The sequence below is a fragment of the Callospermophilus lateralis genome, chromosome 6 (genome assembly GCF_048772815.1).
Source record: "Callospermophilus lateralis isolate mCalLat2 chromosome 6, mCalLat2.hap1, whole genome shotgun sequence".
Lineage (NCBI taxonomy): Eukaryota > Metazoa > Chordata > Mammalia > Rodentia > Sciuridae > Callospermophilus > Callospermophilus lateralis.
In genome coordinates this window covers 58,318,460-58,340,625 of record NC_135310.1, presented here as the reverse complement: position 1 = coordinate 58,340,625, position 22,166 = coordinate 58,318,460, and the positions used below count along the sequence as shown (strand labels likewise).

General features: G+C 38.1%; 1 protein-coding gene across 1 annotated transcript in view; it reads left to right on the top strand.

The window, feature by feature from the left end:
• The window catches only part of Crybg1 (crystallin beta-gamma domain containing 1), a 50,968-nt gene that overhangs the window by 20,346 nt on the left and 8,456 nt on the right, over positions 1-22,166 (top strand). Inside the window, exons 7-19 of the mRNA XM_076858382.2 lie at positions 1,477-1,603; positions 3,125-3,160; positions 3,812-3,960; positions 4,583-4,709; positions 4,820-4,965; positions 10,860-10,986; positions 11,328-11,360; positions 12,499-12,611; positions 14,308-14,437; positions 17,043-17,182; positions 19,412-19,535; positions 19,949-20,107; positions 21,956-22,118. Of these exons, the coding sequence (XP_076714497.2) occupies positions 1,477-1,603; positions 3,125-3,160; positions 3,812-3,960; positions 4,583-4,709; positions 4,820-4,965; positions 10,860-10,986; positions 11,328-11,360; positions 12,499-12,611; positions 14,308-14,437; positions 17,043-17,182; positions 19,412-19,535; positions 19,949-20,107; positions 21,956-22,118 (1,574 nt within the window). The remainder of the gene's footprint in view (positions 1-1,476; positions 1,604-3,124; positions 3,161-3,811; positions 3,961-4,582; positions 4,710-4,819; positions 4,966-10,859; positions 10,987-11,327; positions 11,361-12,498; positions 12,612-14,307; positions 14,438-17,042; positions 17,183-19,411; positions 19,536-19,948; positions 20,108-21,955; positions 22,119-22,166) is intronic.

Sequence of the window (22,166 nt, the reverse complement as noted above, 5' to 3'; positions counted from 1 at the left end):
TCCCCCATTCATGCCCCCTCCCAGCCCTGCTCACCTCCACATCTACTCTTTTCCTGACTTCTAACACTGTTAGAATCAAAGATTAGCTTTGATCCCCACTAGTAAACCAACCCTGGCCTCCCAACATTCCTTGGTGTGTGTTGACAGATCTTGGGTCGGATTCTAGTTATAAATCCCTGTGTAATTAGTAAGTCTAAAAGAAGTTACTGATTTACCCAAGGGAATCTTTAACAGAAACCATTACTAAAAATCATGCCTTACGCCCAACTACAAAGAAGAAAAAAGCTAAGAGTCCCAATTTGCTGGTAGAAGATTTCATTTAGGATCATCCTGCCTTTGATGGTGTCTTGGGCGGGTGGGGGAGAGGCGTATAACATGGTGGAGGACCACAGCATTTTAACCACACTAACAGATTGGAGAGTTTATGTGATCTCCAAGAAGTCTTGGCTCACGAAGGGGTACCTTAACACCTTCCATCTGAAAGTCACTTCTCCAGCAGCCTCACCTTCCCAGAACCTTGCCTGGAATGAGCAAATTTACCAGACCTTGAAGTCTTTAGAGGCAGTTCTAACAGGCGTGATTTTATGGTTTCCTGCTTTTAGCACAGGAGAGGAGGGTGGGGCCCCTGGTTCCCTGACTGAAGCAGAAGTGACAGCTGACAAGCTTGGTAGAAGGGTGTGGTATTGCACAGTCATTAAAATCAGAACCAAGACCTCAAAAAGCTTTGTAGCCTGGGAACAAGCAGCCCTGCAGACCTTCAGAGCCTCCGGGGACATCACTATGCATTAAGTATGCTCATGGTGATGATCCTGAGTAACTATGAAAAGAGTAAATGAATGTTTGGTGCACTCTCTGTGATGAGAAAAAAATACCATAAAAAAAATGATTGGGAGCCTGGTTCTGGAGTCAGCTTTGATCATCCCTGTGTGACCTGGGGTGATTTACTTAACCTCATCTGTAAAATGGGGACAAAAATATTCCTTCCTGGTAGCATTCTTGTGAGGATTAGATGAAATTCTGGGCAGCACTCCTTGTGAGCTTGAAGAGGATGTTAGCTATTATTAATTTTGACAGCATGAAAAAATGATTAGGTGGCACTCCTCAGTCTTAGGTTACAAATGAGGTGTTTCCTTTTAAAACAGGCCTTGAGATTTCCCAAGAGGGCCCCTCCAAATACAGTGCAAAAAAAGAGAACTCCTTTTATTACTTGGAAGTAATAGAAAGGTTTACAGTTAGAAGCAATTAATCGTATGAATTAAAAATAAGTAGGCAGAGCCAGCCAAGGAGAGATGTAGGAGGTCAGGAAGGGGAGCCCAGCCCCCTCCTCCTGACTCTAGCAGCTACGTGCAACCGTCGTCATAGGGGGCCATATCCTCTGTTCCTTTCCCCTCTTGTCACAGGAGCCCTTTTTACCAGAGAGGAAACACTGAAATAAATGATAAGTTGTCTTTCTTTCCTTCCCTGGTGTTTATTTAGATGGCTGATTTATGAAGAACCTGGATTTCAAGGTGTCCCTTTTGTCTTGGAACCGGGCGAATACCCTGACTTATCCTTCTGGGATACGGAAGAAGCCTACATTGGATCCATGCGGCCTCTGAAAATGGTAAAAATCAAATGTGGTGTTCTTGAAGGCGGTGACTCTGTCAGTTTGACATTGAAAATTCGCAGGATGTGATGTTGAAGCAACAAACGGGCTTTACATATGTATGTATATGAGAGTTGAGTCCCAAGAAATACAGATTTTTCTTAATGAGAAATTTTGTCAGTTAAATAAAACAAACACACACACACACACACACACTTAGTTGTAGATGGATACAATAACTTAATTTTATTTATTTATTTTTATGTGGTGCTGAGGATCAAACCCAGTGCTTCATCTGCGCGAGGCCCATTGCTGGATAGAAATAATAGAAATGATAACTTCCTAGGTGCTACAGGTTAAAAAGTCGATAAGACTAGGTCTTTTGCCTTCAAGGCAGCATCAGCCTTGCAGAGCTGCAGATGTGTGCTCAAAGTGTCAGCCTAGTGTAGAAAGTGACGGATTAAACATGCATGGAAAAATAGGAGGAATGATAAATAAAATTCCAACTTGTGGCTGATGTGACAGAGGAGGGGGATGATTAGGGAAGCTTTATGATAGATCAGGTTGAGTCTTAAACCATGAGCAGGATAATTGTAGATAGAGGTGCCAGAGAATGCACTGTGTGCGCCAGGGTGCAGAGTTCTGAAAGGGCAGGACACCGAGGACAAGCCAGTTGGGACAGGAGACTCAGCTGAGTGGCACTTGGGCAGGGAGGGCCTGGGGCTGGATGTCCTCCTAAAGATTTGCCTTAGCCTTGTATTTCCTCTACCTTATCCTTATATTTTGAATTGGTCTTTGTCTCTTCTGCTTGGGAGGGACTATAGGTTTGGCTGCGACTCTCTTGTCCCCTCATGGGACACAGTGTGTGCCGTGTTGTAGTAGGTGCTCACTAAACACTTATGGTGGGACTCAAATTTGCGAACCTCCTGCCTCAGCTTCCCAAGTTGTTGAGGTTATATATAAGTGTGTGCCACCATGCCTGGCTGGGATTTTTTATATTTAGTCTAATAGTTTATTTTATAACTCTTAACAGTTTTGTAGGTGGTGGGTTGCAAAACCAAATGCCTCCAATGGCCAGGCAAGAAATAAAAATGAGGCTGGCTGGGAGTTCAACCACAGGGAGTGGTGGGCACAGCAAACCCCAGCCTGTGTCCTGCTGAAGGCTGAACTTCGTGCAGGATCAAAGAGTGCAGAAGGTGAAGGTTGTTGCTTGTGAGAGTTTAGGTCCTGAGATGACAGATCTTAGGATTGTTTTTCAAGACAAATGAGGAATACAGATTTTTCTTAATGAGAAATCTTGTCAGTTAAATAAAAACAAAAATACACTCTATGTGCATACAGAATTTACAGAACACTGTGTGAGTCTGTTCTAGGTGGACTCCCTGTATCCTCATTGCTTGGTTGGTAATTTTACCACTAGTTCACATACATTAAAACAAAGTGGAATGTAATCACACAATGAGATTCACCTTCTATGGATAATATAAAATGGTAAGGAATCAATGAAAAACCATTTTTCTCTGTTATTTTTCTTTTCAGGGTGGTCGTAAAGTTGAATTCCCAACAGATCCGAAGGTAAGTGTGTATGTGCGTGCATGCGTGTGTTATTCCACTCCACCTCCATGAAGATAATGCTTGTGTGACTTCACATATAAAGCTTCGCCACACATAGTTGCCCCCAAAGGAAGATGTCCCAACTTACACGTGCCACCCTCCAGGCTGGAAAATACTGCTAATGGCACAATTATCATTAACTGTGTGTGGAGCCCTGGTTCAAAAGTTGATTGATGCATTCAATGTATAATTTTTGGTTGTATTTACTAATTGCAGGGCCTGTTGCTGCTTGCCAGTTAGCCAAGAAGAAACTTTTTCAAGACAAATTCTCCCTACTCCCAAATGCTGTTGTTCCCATTTCCCACATCTATGCCACATACTTTGATGGTATAGATTTAAAAAAAAAAATTAAAGCACCTTTAGGATTCTGATTTCTAAGCAAACAAGTAAAGTTTGTCCTAAGTAAATTAGTAAACTATAACAGTCTGTCCTAAGCAATGTTCTACATATCGGTTCTCAACATTGAACAAAATCCAGTGATTTAAAAACTGTCTTCTATGCTCTGGCTCTGGGCTATTTCACATCAGGTCAGTGGGTAGAGGTGGGGAGACCTACTGCTTTTTTTTTTTTTTTTAACTATATTATCACTGGTCTATCTTATTTCTGTTGTAGGTTATTATTTATGAAAAGCCTTTCTTTGAAGGAAGATGTTTGGAACTAGAAACAGACCTGTGTAGCATTGTCACTGATGAGACAGAAGCGACTGGAGATGATCACTTGCCCCTTACATCAGTGGGGTCCATGAAAGTTCTAAGAGGCATGTAAGTCGACAGGCATAACTGGAAGGATTTCTTTTTCCTTTAAACAAGCAGTAGATGTGTCCTCCTCCCTGCCAAAGGTGTTATTTTCCAATTCTGTGGCATGATGAATTTCAACAGCTTTACCCACGCCTGTATCTCACCCATTGTGACCCGCACTTGGGAATTGACCATCCAGACTAATTAAATTTGCAGTCTTGTTTATTAGAATTATGCTCCAAATTATACTGAACTATATAGTTTGCTTTCTAATTTGTGTGATCTTTTGTAATTTTTAGATCTTACTTATAGATGTATAACCTGGAAATAGTCTTAAAAATAGCCCAAAACTCAAAATATTTAAATTATTACTTTAGGAAAGTCTATCCAGTTTTACTTGCTGGGGTTCATTTGAGTCAGCTGAAACAATCTCAAATACCTTTATACCCTTTTAGTCCTCTGAAGAGCTTGTGTCTTAGGTTGTGTTCTTTAGCATAGTCTCCTAAATTTTAGAGAATTCCAGTAGTGAGCACATTAGTAATCTAGCTTTAAAACTATAGGTATTTGTTAGTTAAACTGATGTGTGCATGAGGACAGTTTTAAATGTCTGAAAATCACTGCTCCATGCCTGTTCTTTCAATTGCAGTTGGGTTGCCTATGAGAAGCCTGGATTTGTGGGTCATCAGTATTTGCTAGAAGAAGGAGAATACAAGGATTGGAAAGACTGGGGAGGTTATAATGGAGAGCTTCAGTCCTTACGACCTATATTAGGGGTAAGTTGAAGGAAAGCTAATGGCTTGTACTTAGTTTTTCTTTTTCTTTTTTTTTTTTTTTTAATAATAAATGGCTACTCTTTAAATTTTGAATATATTTTTTTCAACAGGATTTTTCAAATGCTCACATGATAATGTACAGTGACAAAAACTTTGGATCCAAAGGTTCCAGTATCGATGTATTAGGAATTGTTGCTAATTTAAAGGAGACTGGATATGGAGTAAAGACACAGTCTATTAATGTACTGAGTGGAGTGTAAGTGAACTAATCCATTTGGGATCTTAAACATGGATTTTGCCTTGGTTTATGTTAAACTAATAAGTCTATGACACAGAATAGGCTACTCAGTAAATATCTCAACAGCTCACCCTTAACTCAGGCACTTAATATTTACTGCCATGCCTTTTCATAAATGATTTAAAATATTTCTCATAGCCAAGCATCATGGTGCACACCTGTAACCCCAGCCACTTGGGAGGCTAAGGCAGGAGGATTGCAAATTGCCCCCAAAGGACCAGCCATGACAGCTTAGCATGATTCTCTCTCAGAATGAAAAGGGGTGGGCATGTACCTCAGTGGTAGAGCGTCCATAAGTTCAGTCCCCAGTACTGCAAAACAAACAAACAACAACAACAACAACAACAACAAAACTTGTTATAACATGTAATAAAATGTTGGAGTAGGCTTTGGGGTATCTTCATGGAAATATCATTAATTTCTTAAGATGAGAATCAAATAATTAGTAATCTAACATTGAAAACCCAAGGATGGAACAAAGTCGAATGTTTCCCCCTGTTCCTACACCTACTCCCAAAGGTTTCTTCATTATTATTTGGTTATAAAAAATAATTGTTTCAATCTACCTGGAGTTAGCAATTCAATGCTTTATTAATGGTAAATCAAGTTTTTATTGAACGATGACCAGTGAAGAGGCCAGTGACTATGAGCCAAACTCAGCTGGCTCAAGTGATAAAAATAGAACTCTTTGGCTTAGCAAACTGAAAAGTTCTAGAGAAGATTTTGCTTCAGGCATGGCTGGATGTAGGGGATCAAACACTGTCATCAGAATTTGGTCTCTGTCTCTTGCCTAAACTTTTTTCTATGCTGGCTCTGTTTCTAGGCAAATCCATTTCACCTGGCATCCTTTGGTCATATCTGGCTTTTGTTTTCCCAATTCATTGATCACAGTGGAAAAGTTTTCTCTTTCCCTCACAAGTTCCAGGTTTGATTCTGATTCCCCAAACATGGATCCCATGCACACAATGGCCATGCCTGTGTGATGTGCAGATTCCTAGAGCTGAGGTGTAGGTGGCTCCTCCATCCTGCAGGAGCCACTTAGGAAATTATTGGAACATAAGATGTGAGGATAGAAGCTAGATGTGCAGAAACAGCAGGTGTGATTGTAGGGAGTTGTAGAATTCTTTTTTTCCAGTGTTTGGGATAAATCCAGAGCATTGAGCATGTTAGACAAGCTTTCTACCACTGAACCATAGCCCTACCCCCCCTAATTATTCCTATGATCCAGGCTGATGTCTGTTCTAATTTGTTATAAATGGTTATATGAAATAATTTAACACCATTGTTATTGAAAGTGTTTGATGTTCGGGTTTTTGTTTTTTAGTTTTCGTGGTACTGGGGATTGTATTCAAGGACTCCTGCCAGTGACTGTGAGCCAGGAAATGCTAGGGAAATGTTCTACCACTGAGCTGCATTGCCAGCCCTTTTTAAAATTTTTAAATTTTAAGGCCAGGGTTTGTTCAGTTGCCCATGCTGGCCTTGAACTTACTACCCTCCTACCTCAGCCTCTGGAGCAGTTGTGATTACAGGCATGTGCCAGTGCACCCCAGCTGATGTTAAGTTTTTGGTGTCCTGAGTGACATAACCTATTTGTATCAGTCTAGCCTCAAACCTGTTGTATTTCATAGGGCCTCCCACAATAGCCCTGCATATTTGAGATGTTCCTAATGTACAGTACTTTTTACTATTAGAAATGCTCACTAGATTCTTGTGTAGGTTCCTGCTTGTGTTGCCATCCTTGCAGAATAACATCAGCTGCTTCTGGATCTTAGCAGTCTTAGAAAATGTGTCCTGTTGTGTCCTATCCTGGAGCCCTTGTATTTTAGAATCACAGTTGACCATCTATGAAAGATTTCATCTGAAATGTATAGCAGAAATCCTTTGAATTGGTGCTGTGACTCTGTGGTATTTTAGATTGCCTTTACAGCTAGTCAGGTGGGAAATAGAGAGACCAATTCAGTCTGGCAAAACAGTTGTGTATTTTGATACTCATCTGGCGTGTTGATTAGTCACAAGTCAGTCATTCAACCTAGCAAAGGAGGTCAAAGGATGCTGGATAGCATTTCCTTTTATGTAGATTATGCATTTATGTAGATTGTGCTGTTAGCACAGGTAGAATTATTATGCCCTGAGCCATTCTTCTTTCCTTTTTACCCAGCCCCTGTTTACTTGAATTGGTTTCCTTTATAAAATGCGGCTTTTATATGTTTCTATTATTAGTCATTTCTAGTTGTATTTCCTGGCTTGGGCTTTTTTTCTCTTTGCAGCCGTTGAGTTTTGGTGTGGGGGAAGCTGAAGAGAGGTGCACACACACACCACTTCCTTTTAATTCTTTGGGTGAAGCAGGGCTTCTATACTTACCAAGACCAGCTGCCTCCTCATTATTTCATGCACCTTTGTCACTTGACAAATATTTATTGAGGTCTACTGTGTGCAAAAGCATTATATTATATCCTTACAAATGTTACAGTATTTATATAAAATATAATTATTGCTACAAAAGAGATGGAGATTAAATGCTTTGCACAGTGGAGAGAGATTAATTTCTGGCCCTGGGGAGTTTGGACTCGAGTTAGGCCTTGCAGGGTGGGAAGGTAAGATATGCCAAGAGAGGAAGACTATTCAGTCTTACTAGTTTCATAGAAAATTAGTTTTACTTTTAATAGCTTTATTTTTATTGATTAATAAGCATTTTAGCTGGTTCTTTATTTCTTTAGTTTGCTCTTTATTTCTATTAGTTAGAGGAAAAAAATAAAATTTTTTAAAATTCTTGTTCTGTGAAAGTATCTCCCAGGAAACTCACAGGTAATAAATTCCCTGGGGAGCAAACTTGTGATTATCTCTGAAACAGCCTTTAGGAAGCATGCTTATGAGACCAGAGTTGAGGTTTTGAGGAACTGCATTCCATTTCTTATTGGAAAATCAGAAGAAACTCCTTTACACAACTCTTGCTTGTCAATTTCTAATTCTGTGTTATACTCCTCCTCAAATAATGGAAACTGGGCCAATTTTTTTTTTAAATAAAGAGCAGAATGAAATTTTCTGGAGCATAGATAAAAATAATTAGACCATTGTCTTAAATTCTTTTTTCTTTGGCCTACCACAGTAGGGCAGGTTTGGTAATTCTGAGCCATTACACCGCCAGGCCAGGACCTGCTAGCACTTGTACATGCCTCTCTCCCACCCCTTGCCAGCCTTTAAACAGAGCATCCTGATTCACATGTACAGAAACGTTTGAATAGGGCCAGTATGGCATACAATCTAAAATAAAACAGAAACTCTGCTACATTCGTTTCATTAGTATAATAATACTTACATATCTTTTTTTTTTATTTTTGGTGGTGCTGGGGATTGAACCCAGGGCTTCATACATGCAGGCAAATATTCCTCTACCACTGAGTCATATCCCCAGCCTGAATATGGGGTTTTCTTGAGTCCCAAGTATTAGTAGATGCTCTCCTCACATGGTGTATTTGGGTTTCTTCTCCCTCTTCCAGGACCCCCTCCATAACACACAATTCATGGAATCCAGTTGGGGCTGCATCTTGGAGAACAGCAGCAGTCTGAATTCATGTAGCATTTTCATAAGTTGTTTTCTTGTCTCAACTTTGGTGAATTAGATGGGCTTACCTGGGTGTTGTGTGTTTACTTGCATGTAGTTTGTTTTAGTTTTATAGGGAACTGGAGTACCCATATTTGTAAGTTCAAGAATAAAGGAAAAAAGTTTTAAGAAAGAAGGATTGAGAAGCTTCTCCCAGACTGGCTTAGTGGCTGTCCACTCACCTTGGGAGTATTCTCTCTCATCTCTTGCTCTTTACTGGCTTTTTTTCTCTATATACATTGAAGTGGGATAAAAAGCCCTTTAGCCCTTTGTTCTCTAACTTGTTACAAGGCCCTTCTGGGAACACCTTTTTTGAGATATGACTTTTTAACTTAATTTTTCCTTTTTTTAAAAGTCCTGTTTTTTTTTAATCTCCTTGCTAAGCAGACATCCCCCTCCCTCAACACACACACCATACAGTACCCTGCTACTGTCACTGTCACTGCTCAGCATGTGGTTAGCCACAGGCTGCATGTGCAGAGGCAGTACTACAAGTACCCAGGTGCCTGTGACCTCACCAGGTCAGTGCCGGCATCTCAGCCAACTCCCTTACCTATAAAGAAAAACACAAACTTTCACAAAGATTAAAGGGCCTCTTCAAAGTCACCTGAAAGTTAATGTCTTGACCGCAGCAGGAACAAGGTCTTCTAGTTACTCACCCTGATAAAGAGTAGGTTTTTAAAACTGCTAAGGAAGCTCAGAAATGGGGTGTCCTTATTTTCTGAAAGAGACTGGGATTGGTGTTTATAGCAGTTCCTGTCAGATGGCCAGAGGTGAGTGTTCAAGTGTAAACTGTTGGAGCTACTTAACTACCAGTTGAGATTTCTGCAGCGTTCTTTTCCTCCTTGGTGGCTATTCATTTCCTGGCAATGTCTGGGCTCACGTTTTTGTTTAAATTGGCCCTTAGTAAAATCTGAATCTGATTTATGCATGAACGGCACAGACTGTTTTAGGAATGCTTTAATAGAATAGTAAATGGATGGAAACCTCACAAGACACATGACAGGTGGGTGGCAAAGCAAAGAGAGCCCAGTAAGCCTTGGGAGATGTAGGTTTGGTCATGCTCTGGCCACTAATTGATTGTGTCATCTTGGACAGGTCACTTTCCATTCATAACAAACAGCAACAAATAATTCCTTGTCATGCTTCTTACCCATCTATGAACTTAGGGATTTTGTTTTTTTCATTGCATTCTTAGTGCCAGTCTAGTTCCTGGCACATGGCAAAAGGGCAGTCAGTGTTTACTCAGTGTATATGAATGAATTAACTTTTCTATGTCTTTAGATTTTTCCCATCTGTAAATTGGGCACACCAGTACTTCCTTTGATAAGTGTAATTTGGTAGATGTGAGAGCACTTTAGAAAGTTCTGAATACAATATATTGTATTATGGGATGATCATTAGAGCAATGAATTAACTAAGGAGTAGACACCGAATCTTTCTTGAATACAACAGAATTGAAAAACCATTTTCCCTTCAAAGACTTTATCTTTAAATAGGAAATAACATAGGAATAGTTAGTTTTGTTGATTTTTCTCTCCAAGTTTAGATCACTGAAAAGATAACAAATGAAAACATTCACAAGACATTGGAGTATTTCTGTGAGTTTGGTTTTGCTTATTATACCATTCTATGATGCTGGAAATAATGTTTGAAACAAAATCTTAATTAGCTGCATTTTTTTAGCACTTAACTTTTTTTAATGTGTTTTATTGTATAATAGGGACATAACTTCCTGTTAAAATCTTTCTGCAGAAATATTTTAATGTTGATAACAAAAAGAATTTTTGTTTGCTTATTAAAAGGAATAGGTTCTTCTTGAAAGTTCAATTTGTTTCCTTAGAAGAGAATTAGGAAAATACACAAAGAAATACCCTTATTGGAGCTTCCTCAAGGAATAGGGATTTGAAATAAGAACATCACAAAGTTAATGTAAAGATACTTTGGTTTTTTGTGTCTTTAGGTGGTGAAGTCTCACTATCTTGCCCAGGCTGGTCTTGAACTCCTGGGCTTTAGTGATCCTCCCACCTAAGCATCCTGAGTAGCTAGGACTTTTTAGATTTTGCCTACCATTTTAATTTGTCATGTGGACAAATCCATTCCTAAAGATTAATGGAGATTCAGAAATATTATGGTTGTTGATTAGTAAAATAAATGAAGGTTTCCATATGATACCTATTTACCCATATTTATATGACAGTTTTGTATGTAAAATAGGAGTGATAACTGATCACTGTTTTTGTTTCTTTAGATGGGTAGCCTATGAAAATCCTGACTTCACTGGAGAACAGTATGTTCTGGATAAAGGCTTTTACACCAGTTTTGAGGACTGGGGAGGCAAAAATTGTAAGATCTCTTCTGTCCAACCCATAAGTTTGGTAAGGATTTATATGTTTGTACAAGAATATTTAACTGGGGCTGGGGCTGGGGCTCACCAGTAGTGCACTTGCCTGGCAAGGTGTGAGGCACTGGGTTCGATTCTCAGCACCACATATAAATAAATTAAATAAAGATCTATCAACAAACTAAAAAATAAAAAAAAATATTTGTATCAATTTGGAATTTTCATAATGTATACTTCTGGTTCACACATTATTGACTGCTACAGGAAATATTCTGAGGTTATTTTAACAGTAATTGCTAATGGTCTGAAAGAGAAAATTTCTTCAACATGTCTGCTCTATTAATTTCCTTTTCTCTTTCTTTTTAAAATTTTTAGGATTCTTTCACTGGCCCAAGGAGACGAAACCAGGTAATTTTTAAAAATATTCCAATTTTGTTTTCTTTCTTTTCTTTTCTTTCTTTCTTTTTTTTTTTTTTTTTTTTTTTTAATAATTAAGGGACCTTTCACTGAAAAGCTGACTTACGTGTTAAGTGTCAGATATATGGGACATTTTGTTAATTTCACCCATTTTTATGCTGGAAAACCTAATTGTATTTTTTATTTTCTTTTCATCCTTGTCTCTCTACTCCTTTCCTCCTTTTTTTTTTTTTTTTTTGGCTAGGGATTAAACCTAGGGCTTTATGTACATCAGTTATACTATTTATTTATTTATTTTGCATTACAATTCTTAATACACCATTATACAATAATTCATCAGTTGTATTTTAAAAATAAGATGTTAACTTTAATGCTTAATTGGTAGCATTGACCCATGTCTTATATTCTTATCATGTAAATTATCATGTAAAGCTGAAATCTATATCATCACATTGAATCAGTTTACATTAACATACTAAGATAAATATTTCAAACAATAGCATATAGTTATCATGATAAATGGTAGAATGAATTTTCATATTTGCTGTGTCTGCATTAGACAGACATTTTATATGGTCTCACTCAAGCCTTTTGATGATTGCAGACTCCCAAATCAACTGCAGTGTTGCATTTGTTATTTAAGCTTTTTAATGGAAATGTTCAGACAGCCATAATTACAGAGGTACAAACATCACTGTAGTTTCCTTTATTGGCATATGAATGATTCTAATAAGTCAGCAAGTATCTTCCATTGAGAGGGGGGAAAACTATACTATATATTTCCAAAATGCAGTTTATTGTTAATGTTAGAACAGATGAATAATCACTTTTGGCCACAATAAAGCTTTAAAATGCCTCATAGCTTGTTAACAATAGGGTGTTCTATAGAAAGTTGCCTCTGTTGTTGGATTGTCCTTTGATGCCGCTGAATTAAATAGTCATGAATGGTATAGCCAACATGTTTCTAATTGATCATTAATGCAGTAGTAGAAAATTAAAGGATTTGTAAAGTTCACACCAGTTTACTGTAACAAGTTAGCAGGTCAGTTTTGGGTCATCAATTCAAAAGCTGAATGTGTTAACATGTTTTAGGGAAATAATTTTGTGTGTTCTGTTTACTTTTGCAAAGATTCACTTGTTTTCAGAACCACAGTTTCAAGGTCAAAGTCAAAGATTTGAAGAAACAACAGATCAAATTGATGATTCGTTTTCTACCAAGTCCTGCCGAGTTTTAGGAGGCAGGTAAGCAAACAATGGAGTTGCAGAGTGGGATCACTGGGATAAAATACAATTCACAAATCAATTTTGCAATAGTCATCAGGTGCCTATCACTCTATGAAACCACCATCTTAGTTCAGAAGTACACTCTGCAGCATCTGAGTGCTAGATGCCAGAGGATGAGGACATCAGTGTGGGTTAGAGAAGTTGAAGGTCACCTCAGTGTGCGAGGAATTCATGTCAAATTCCATACTCCACACACCTGCTCCCTCATCTATAAAAGGAGAGCTGGACCCTAGATAATCTCTAAGGTACCTCACAAAGTAGATTGTTTTATAGGCAGACAGTAATACAATAGGCACATTCTGTACACTAGGCAGATGAAGAAAAGTACATGGCTGGGGTGGGGTTGGTGTTCATGCTGATTCAGGAACACACCATCCCTCCTAGCTGGAGCCTCTTGTTGGAAAGAAGCAAGCCAGCTTGGACTGGGAGGGTGAGCTCACACTGCAAAGACACTCCCCCTAGGCAATAAGAGTTTCTCTGAATGCCACAGGAAACCCAAGATGGGAAAGGCCTTGGGCTCAACCAGCCAAGCTGAAAAACAATGGTTTTACCAAAGCTTCCTTAGAAAGGGGAGGGTCTAAGGTCTGGGAAACTTGGTCAGGAAAATGTTGGAGCAGTCTGCATAAGAATTGATGAGGAAGTAAGTCTAATGATAATAGTAAATGGTTCCTTTGATCCTATAAGCCACACTTCCATATCACTTAGCATCTCACAGTGAAAGAGCACTGGCTTCAAGTTCAAATACACACACCGATGGTGAGGCTTCAGAGCTGCTTAGCACATGGCTCCATCTCAACCTGGCTGTTCCTTATTTCCCTTGCTTCATGTAGTACTGCCAGACATGCACCTAGTTTTGTTGCCTGTCTCAACTGTTTGTAAAGCATAATTTAAGGAGAGTAGGGACTTGTTTTGTTTTCTCCTGTGTCTCTAGATCAGGAAAATGCCTGACATGCAATTGTCCTCAATGAGCATTTGTAGAATTTAAGGGGGCGGGGGAAACTTCTAGGGAAGCATGATATATCACCATTTTATCAATAATCTTGAGGCCTTAAGAGACCAAGTGATTTATCTAAGTCACTATGATATTTTTGAGTCCTGGCCCAGGCCAGAGCTATTGGAAATGAGGTAAAGAGTAAAGGGAAGTGTAAGAGAAATTTTGGGAGGCTATCAGTATATCTTGGTGACTAACAGCTTTGATGGTTGAAGAAAAATTATGACACAGGACTCCTAGGCCTGAAACTACATGAGCTGGGAACAGGTGGCCCCTATGAGAGGAGCAAGGAAGGCTGGGAGGTGGGGAAGTAAAACTAGGGGTCATTGCACAGAGAAGAAAGTTTTGTTTCCAAAATGCAAAGTTAATTTATATGAATTATAAATAAGATATATTATATTATATATATATATCTTATATTCATAAGTATATAATATATATTATATATCTTATATTCATAAGTTATATAAATTATATATACATAATTTATGAATATGAATTTGTCATGAGATGAAATTAAGTAAATATATTCAGATATTTTTGAAGAAAGAAGAGTTAGCCATAAGCCTCATATTTATGTTATGGCAGTCTGCCTCTAAAATTCAGACTTATTGAGTAGGAATGCTCAAATTGCATCCTGTGTGTGTGGTTTTCCTACTGTAGCTGGGTTGCATACGATGGAGAAAATTTCTCCGGCAATCAGTACGTGTTGGAAGAAGGCCACTATCCTTGTCTTTCTGCAATGGGATGCCTGCCTGGAGCAACTTTCAAGTCTCTTCGTTTTATAGATGTGGTAAGTATGTCAGTGTGAACACAGGATTTCAGAAATGTATGGTCCACATAGCTGATGATTAGAGCAGGAAACCAGCATCTGGAACTTACTTAGGGATTAATGTTGGAGACGAGAAAACAGTTGCAGTGAGCTCTCCATCCTGTCACTTTTGATGTCTTTATATGTCTGTAATATATAAATTGTTTGCTGTTTTCTCAGACTTCTGGGGTAGGGTATTAGGTTAGTCACAGGCCACTGTCATTATGGGATAATTCAAGGACCTGCTCCTGTGTTGTTTTTCCCTACTTCCTACCATATTTTTATCCCTCTCTCTTTAACAGACACCCATTCTAATGTGTTTTGGAATATAGCTTGGATAGTCTTGTAAAATGTATGTTTTTGAAAGATCTGTATTTAGGCTTTCGATTTATATAAACCTTATGCTACAATTCTCGTGCTTATAAATGTAACTACTTAACATTAAAAACTTTCAAGAGCCATCCGTTTTGCTATATGTACATATAGATTGTTAGCTAACTGTACATGTATTCCACATCTTGTGTTACCTATTGGATCCTCATATGTTTATCCTGCTGGAACATGTGGGAGTCTCTTGGGGATGACTAGGGAGTGGAAGTGCTGGGTCTCACTTGATGCTACCAGATCCCACCACCTCTTCCCACTGGTGGGGTACTCCGATTCCTGCTTCCCACATTGTCACAACTGTGTATTCTCTTTCTCATGTCAGTTTGATGGAATGGGTAGGAAGTATTGTGTCATTGTTGGGTTGATTTGTACATCACTGTTAGGTTGGTAGCTCATGTAATTTATTTGTCATATTCTGATTGGTAAATTGCCAATTTATAGCCTTTGTCCTTTGTCCCCCTCCTTATTTGTTTTTCTGTATCTTTTAGGGTTGTTACTGATTTGCGGAAATTCCTGGTAGTTTTTTAGACTATATGACTCTTGTAGGAGAAATTTTCAAATGACTTCTAAGTGTTAATCCAGGTTATAGTGCCCCCTTTTGGACAGAAAATTTTCATTTTGACGTAGTCTAAGTAATAGAACAACACAACTGTAAGATAATTTTCGGATATTTAAGTCTAAGTGTGTCTGCAGTTCTGGAAAATTTTTTTAGTTCTTGGTAACTGATCTCATAAAAATCTTTAAACATATGTACATGAGGATTTTAAAGATAGGAAGAACATGTGAGTCGGCTTTCTACTATCCATGCCTGCCTGTTTAAATAACAAAATGCTATTGAGACATGAAAATAGTATTGGTGAAACATGGAATGATGTGGTAAGATTCATTAGCTTACAAGTAATAGAATAAGACTTTCTGATAATTACTTTTGCCTAAAATTCTAAAAGCTCCCTTCAAGTATATATTTTGAGGTTTTCAAATGCCATTCCTTAATCAGAGCTTGGCATTTATATTCACAGCTCTCAGACACTTACCTGTAAGTGTCTACATCATCTGTGATGTCCTTTTAAATTTTGATTGTGAGGGAACAGACATTTTTGCCCATAGTAAAAATATACATTTTTGTGGATGTGCAGTGCTGGGGATCAAACCTGGGGCCTTGTTGCAGGCTAGACACTCTACTACTGAGCTGCATCCCCAGCCCTATATATTTTTAATTGTAATTTAATACTTCAGAATTGTTTAATTGATTCTTGATATTAATCTTGAGTGTTGGGAACATTTGGGGCATGCCATTTTAGAGAAAATTGCAGTAAACATGCAAAGTAGTCAGATGACTACAATTTTTGTCTTGTTTCCTCCTTGTGTGTTTTATATAACCTAATTCCTAGAACATGCAAACCACCTCCACATATTAATCTGCTCTGTTGATGGGTGGACAAAATCTTTCCTACATGTCAGGGCATATCCACATAAATGAAGCAGTAAAGTGCCGCACCCTTGCCACAGAACTTTAAGCAGGTAGGGAAATAATTGCAATCCCCACCTACTTTTTTGATGTATCATTTATGATCTTAGGAGTATTATCATTAGAGCTTAGTCTAGGGTCATAAGGGTTTGTAATTTGAAAACAAACATAAGCTGCCAACGTTTCATTTTTCTGAAATTCAGTGAACTGGTGTGTTGTTGTTCTCTTTAAAATGATTAACAGTTTGAAACTGGGGCTTCCATCCTGTTTTCTTTCCTCCAGACAATATGCCTACAGGAAGGTTTGGGAGCGTGAGTATATAGAATCCTAATCTTATTAACAGAAAAAAACAAAAACATTTGAAAATAGCTGCAAAGGGACATCTCCTAAACTGGTTAAGGAATACTACTGAAAAAGGCTAGGGTGAAAATAAATTCTGTCAAAAGTGTTGATATTCCACGTATGTCTCCATTTCTCTGGCTGGGATCTTTCCCCCTGCTACTTAACATGATTGGTGTGGACCTGCCTTTATGTGCAGTGGGGAAACTTGCAGCCCCTCTATCCTTTCCCTGCACTTCGTAGCATGTAGTCACCAGGCTTCCCAAGAAAGGGAGTTTATGAATCAGCCACATCTGGCAGTCTTGTGCTTTGTCCTTGTACTCAGATCATTTTCACATAAGCTTCCAATTATTAACAGATGAATAACAGAACACTATTTTTGTTTCCAAACAGGAATTTTCTGAACCAACAATTATTCTTTATGAAAGAGAAAACTTCAAAGGAAAAAAGATTGAACTTAATGCAGAGACCGTTAATCTCCAATCCCTGGGATTTAACACACAAATACGCTCTGTTCAGGTTATTGGTGGCATGTAAGTGAGTTATCTACTTGTTAATCCAATAAAATATATTTTTTCCCCCTTAAAGAGATAGGGTCTCTTGGGGCTGGGGTTGTAGTTCAGTGGTTGAGCCCTTGACTCACATGCATGAGGCACTGGTCCAATCTCAGCACACCATAAAACTAACTAACTAACTAAATAAATAAAACAAAGATATTGTGTCCACCTACAACTAAAAAAAAAGTTTTAAAAAAGAGAGAGAGACATGGTTTCACTGTGTTGCCCAGGCCGGTCCTGAACTTCTAGGCTCAAGTGATCCTCTCATCTCAACATCCTGAGTAGCTGGGACTATAGGCATGTGCCACCACCCCAGGCAAAAAATATAATATTTAAAATTAGGGGTTTTAAAAAATTTATTTATTTTTTTATTAGTTGTAGATGGACATAATACCTTTATTTTATTTATTTATTCATTTTTATGTGGTGCTGAGGATCGAACCCAGGGCCTCACATGTGCTAAATGAGCACTCTACTGCTGAACCACAACCTCAGCCCTAAAATTAAGTTTTTAAAATATTTTAAATTGACTGATAATTGTATTACTTATGGGGTACAAAGTGGTGTTTTGACACATGTATACATTGTGGGATGACTAAATATTACTTAGCTTATCTATCAGCTCAAATATTTATCATTTCTCTGTGCTGAGAAAATCAATTTAAAATCCTTTTTTAGCTATTTTGAAACATACATTATTCTTCATTATAGTTACCTTGTTATGCAGAATAACACTTATTCCTCCTGTCTGTTCCTAACTGTAACTTTGTGTCCATTGACCAACATCTCACCCTGGGGCCTTCCACCCACTGCCTGTGGTAACTACCTTTCTACTGTCTACTTCTAAGAGTTCAACTGTGTTAGATTTCACAAAGAAGTGAGATCATGTGGTATTTGTTTCTCTGTGCCTGCCTTACAAAAATTAAGCTTGGTCAGATTTCCCTCTTTCCTTCCTTACCTTAAATGAATGGACATATAGCTCTTCCTTTCTTGGTCGGTAAACCATCTTTTGTCTCCTTATTTGAATTTTTAGCTTCAGATAAGGACTTTGTCTTTAACACATCTTGAAGTCCCCAGGGGAATGCTTTGCATACAGTGCTCAGCAAATTTATGGGGCACCTTTTTTAGCAAAGAAGAAAAAGCTGATTTTTCTTATTCCTTTGAAAGACCAAGTCCTTTGATTTGGAAGCTAAAGGTTAAGCTTTTTCTTTGACTAGAAGTGACTGACAGATGAGAAGATTTTTTTTTTTCAACTTTGATTTTGAAATTGAGCAGGACATACAAATGAATAAGTAGCTGGGCACTGCTGCACATACCTATAATTTCAGCAAATTGGAAGGCTGAAGTAGGAGGATCATGAGTTCAAAGCCAGCCTTAGCAACTTAGCAAGCCCTAAACAAGTCAGTGAGACCCTATTTCAAAATAAAAAAAATAAAAAGGGCTAGTGACATGGCTCAGTAGTTAAGCACCCCGGGGTTCCATCCCTAGTATCAGAAAAAAAAAAAAAAAAAAAAAAAAAAGAAGTAGTAGTATCATTAATGTAGTAAATTTTTATTTATAAAATAACAGGTATGGTCTACCTGTATACATCAAATGTTGGGGTGAGGGGACTGTAATTATTTTAAAACTTAGAACTATGGGTAGTGTTTTTCAGTAGATTCTATTAAATATTTTATGATAAGATGGCTAAAGTAACATTTTGGTGTGCCAGCTCCAGCATTTGGGGGGAAGGAACCTGAGTATCTTTTTAACATTTTTATTGATTTTACTCATTTTAAACAAAAATTTATTTTTTATTTAATCTTTAACACTAACTAATGCTGCATATTAAGAATTTGCAAATATTAACTATTTAAATAAAGACCCATAAACTGAGGATGTTTTAAGAACAACTCTCAGGAAGGACTGTGGAGTCCTACTAAAAGATCATCTTTATTTCATTGTTTTATTGGAGGAAAAAGATTACCTATTTCTTTTTGAGACTGTACCCAAAATCTGCTATTTGTCAAAAAAAAAAAAAAAAAAAAAAGCTGACTTAAGTGTTCTAGAAAATAGTTTCATCCCCCTACCAATGTATATTTAAAGTATAAAGTTCAGTCCAGAATTTGAGAAAGCATTCTAAAAATAGATGTAATTGTTAGGGCCCATTGTCAAAAGGAAATTTCCATTTCCTATGGTTATCTCCTTTCCTCTCCTCACCCCCAGATGGATTACTTATGAATATGGAAATTACAGAGGTCGACAGTTCCTATTGTCACCAGCAGAAGTACCTAGTTGGTATGAATTCAGTGGCTGTCGCCAAATAGGTTCTCTACGACCTTTTGTTCAGGTATGTTTTCCTTTTTCCTGCTGTGTAGAATCTTCTCTGAAATTTTTTCTTTTTTGAAAGTACAAGTCAACTTTGAATTTCTAAAGTTTGAAATTGGCTCCTCCCCCACCCCCTCAGTATTTAGGCTCAGTATTTGGGCAACATGAGGTGTGGCTGCTTCAGAAATGCTACCAACACCAGACCTGGTATGTTCCAAGCTCTGGTGTGTCCATAGGCAGGCTCCCTGCCCTCGGCACTTTGAAATGTTGTCAAACTCTTATCATTGAGAAAATCTTGAAACCTCTGAGGCTCTCAAGTATATTAATTATCCCCTATCCATACTTCACTTTGGCTTCTTCCAAATATTAATGCTTATTCAGTGCTTCTAACAGCACAGTTTGTATGTGACTATTGCTGGGGTTTTTGTCTTCTAGAAACGAATTTGTTTCAGACTTCGAAACAAAGCAACAGGGTTATTCATGTCAACCAATGGCAACTTAGAGGATTTGAAGCTTCTTAGAATACAGGTCATGGAAGATGTTGGTGCTGATGATCAGATTTGGATTTATCAAGAAGGATGCATCAAATGCAGGGTGAGCTTTTTGGATTAGGCAGGGGTCTAGAATACCTTTGCCAGGAGGTAATTCATCCTTTATCATGCCTTTGATCTTTCTTCAAGTAGATATTACTCATGATTCCTGGAGCACTTTCCAAATAAATTGGAAGGTGGTTTTTTTTTTTTTTTTTTTTTTTTTTTTTCATGAAAATATTTCTGAGCTCTGATGAACCAGTCTTAGGAACCTAAAATGGGAGGTAAATTTAGTACTGATCCAAGATAGAGTATTTCTATTTATACTCGGTTTTCATATTGTAATAGAAAAAGGAAATGATTGTTATTCTTCTCCTTTCCTTAATCTACTTATTACAGAAGTACACTCTAGCCCCAGTGCATCAACCAAAATCACTCTTGGTTTGTTTCTGTTTTGGAGAACACACAGTTCAGGAGGAAGGGTGAAGAGAGGGCCCTGGGTGCACATCATCCATTTCCTAATGGTCACATGCCGTGAAGTGGAGGATGGCCCATCGCCCTCTTGCATCACTCTTGTCCCCACAGACATTTAAAAGCTGAATGTAGACAAATTTTACGAGAGAAGTTCATGCTTCTCTTGTAGGTCTCTTCTTTACTCCTTAACTTTATGGGCTTGACTGTTGGCTCCAGGTATTTTAAAAACTTGGTGTCCGTGAGTCAGCAGAAGGCACACAGTCTCATGGGGAGGAGCACATTTGCTCATTGGGTCTGCCATGCTTGAGGGAGAATCAGCCTTTCGAAAACAGAAGCACTGTTTAGACACGCCCAGAAGCAGCGGCACGAGAAATAGAAGTAGCTGAAACATAGAAGCATGAAGAGAAACCCATTTCTGTCTTGGAATTATCTTAATGCAATAAAATAGTGCTTCCAGCAGTTATTTCTAACAACACTTCAGTGATGTTGTTTAAAAAACTTTTAATTCATTAGGTAAATGAAATAAGTGAAGTGTCACAACTGATCTCAATGCTTTCATCTGGACATAGAATAGGTACATTAGACTAGGCACTGACTGATAGATTGATTGATTGATTGAGGTGCTGGGGATTGAACCCAGGGCTTGGAATATGCTAGGCAAGTGCTTTATTACTGAATTTCATCCCCAGCCTAGAATAGTACACTTTTAGGGAGCTTTTTAAAAACTTTTATTTACTTTTATAGCACTGGTGGTGTGTGAACTTATGACTGTAATACAATGGTTATATATTAAAGGTAAATTCTTTTCAGGGAAAGACTCTTAAACTCCTTGCATTAAAACACTCTCTAGTGAGCTTGTAGTTCTTCTCTTTGTACAGTGGATAGCATGTCTATTTAGGAAATTTTAGACATTTCTCCTGAAGGAAAGACAAGAGAAACTAATAAACGCAATTTCAAGTATTAAAATGATAAAATGCCCTGTAGCCACCCCACTGCTATAGCATTAGAAGTGCAGTCATATACTAGAAGGTCAGGCCAAGCAGAGGCAGGTGTATGTGGTGGGGTGAGGGGAAGAGATTGATCTACAGACCCAGCCTCAGATCACAGTCACTTCTAACAGAGAAAAATATCACAATGGGGAGTTTCAATGTCCTGAGACTTTTCTTAAGAGTAATACAGAGTCTTGTCAAGGGCAGAAGTCTCTTTATAATGGATGAGAATTGAGAACTTTCCATTACTCATGTCCTCTGAAATAAAGGGCATAAATAGTTGTTGTTTGAGTCTAGTTATTCTGGCTAAAAGCTAAAATGCCTCATGTGGGATAAATGAAGTCAGGAACTATGATAATTTTAAAAATCATTTTAACTAGAGGAATAATTGCTGTGAGACTTGAATATGTCTCCTTCTCTAATGCTTTGGGTTTTTTTCCACTACACAGATAGCAGAGGACTGCTGCCTGACAATCGTGGGCAGCCTGGTAACATCTGGCTCAAAGCTGGGCCTGGCACTCGACCAGAGTGTTGACAGTCAGCTCTGGTGCATGAAGCCAGATGGCAGGATCCACAGCAAACTAAAGCCCAATTTAGTTTTAGATATCAAAGGTAAGGATCATTTCCTTTATTATAATGTACCCTTGCTTCAGTTAAGGA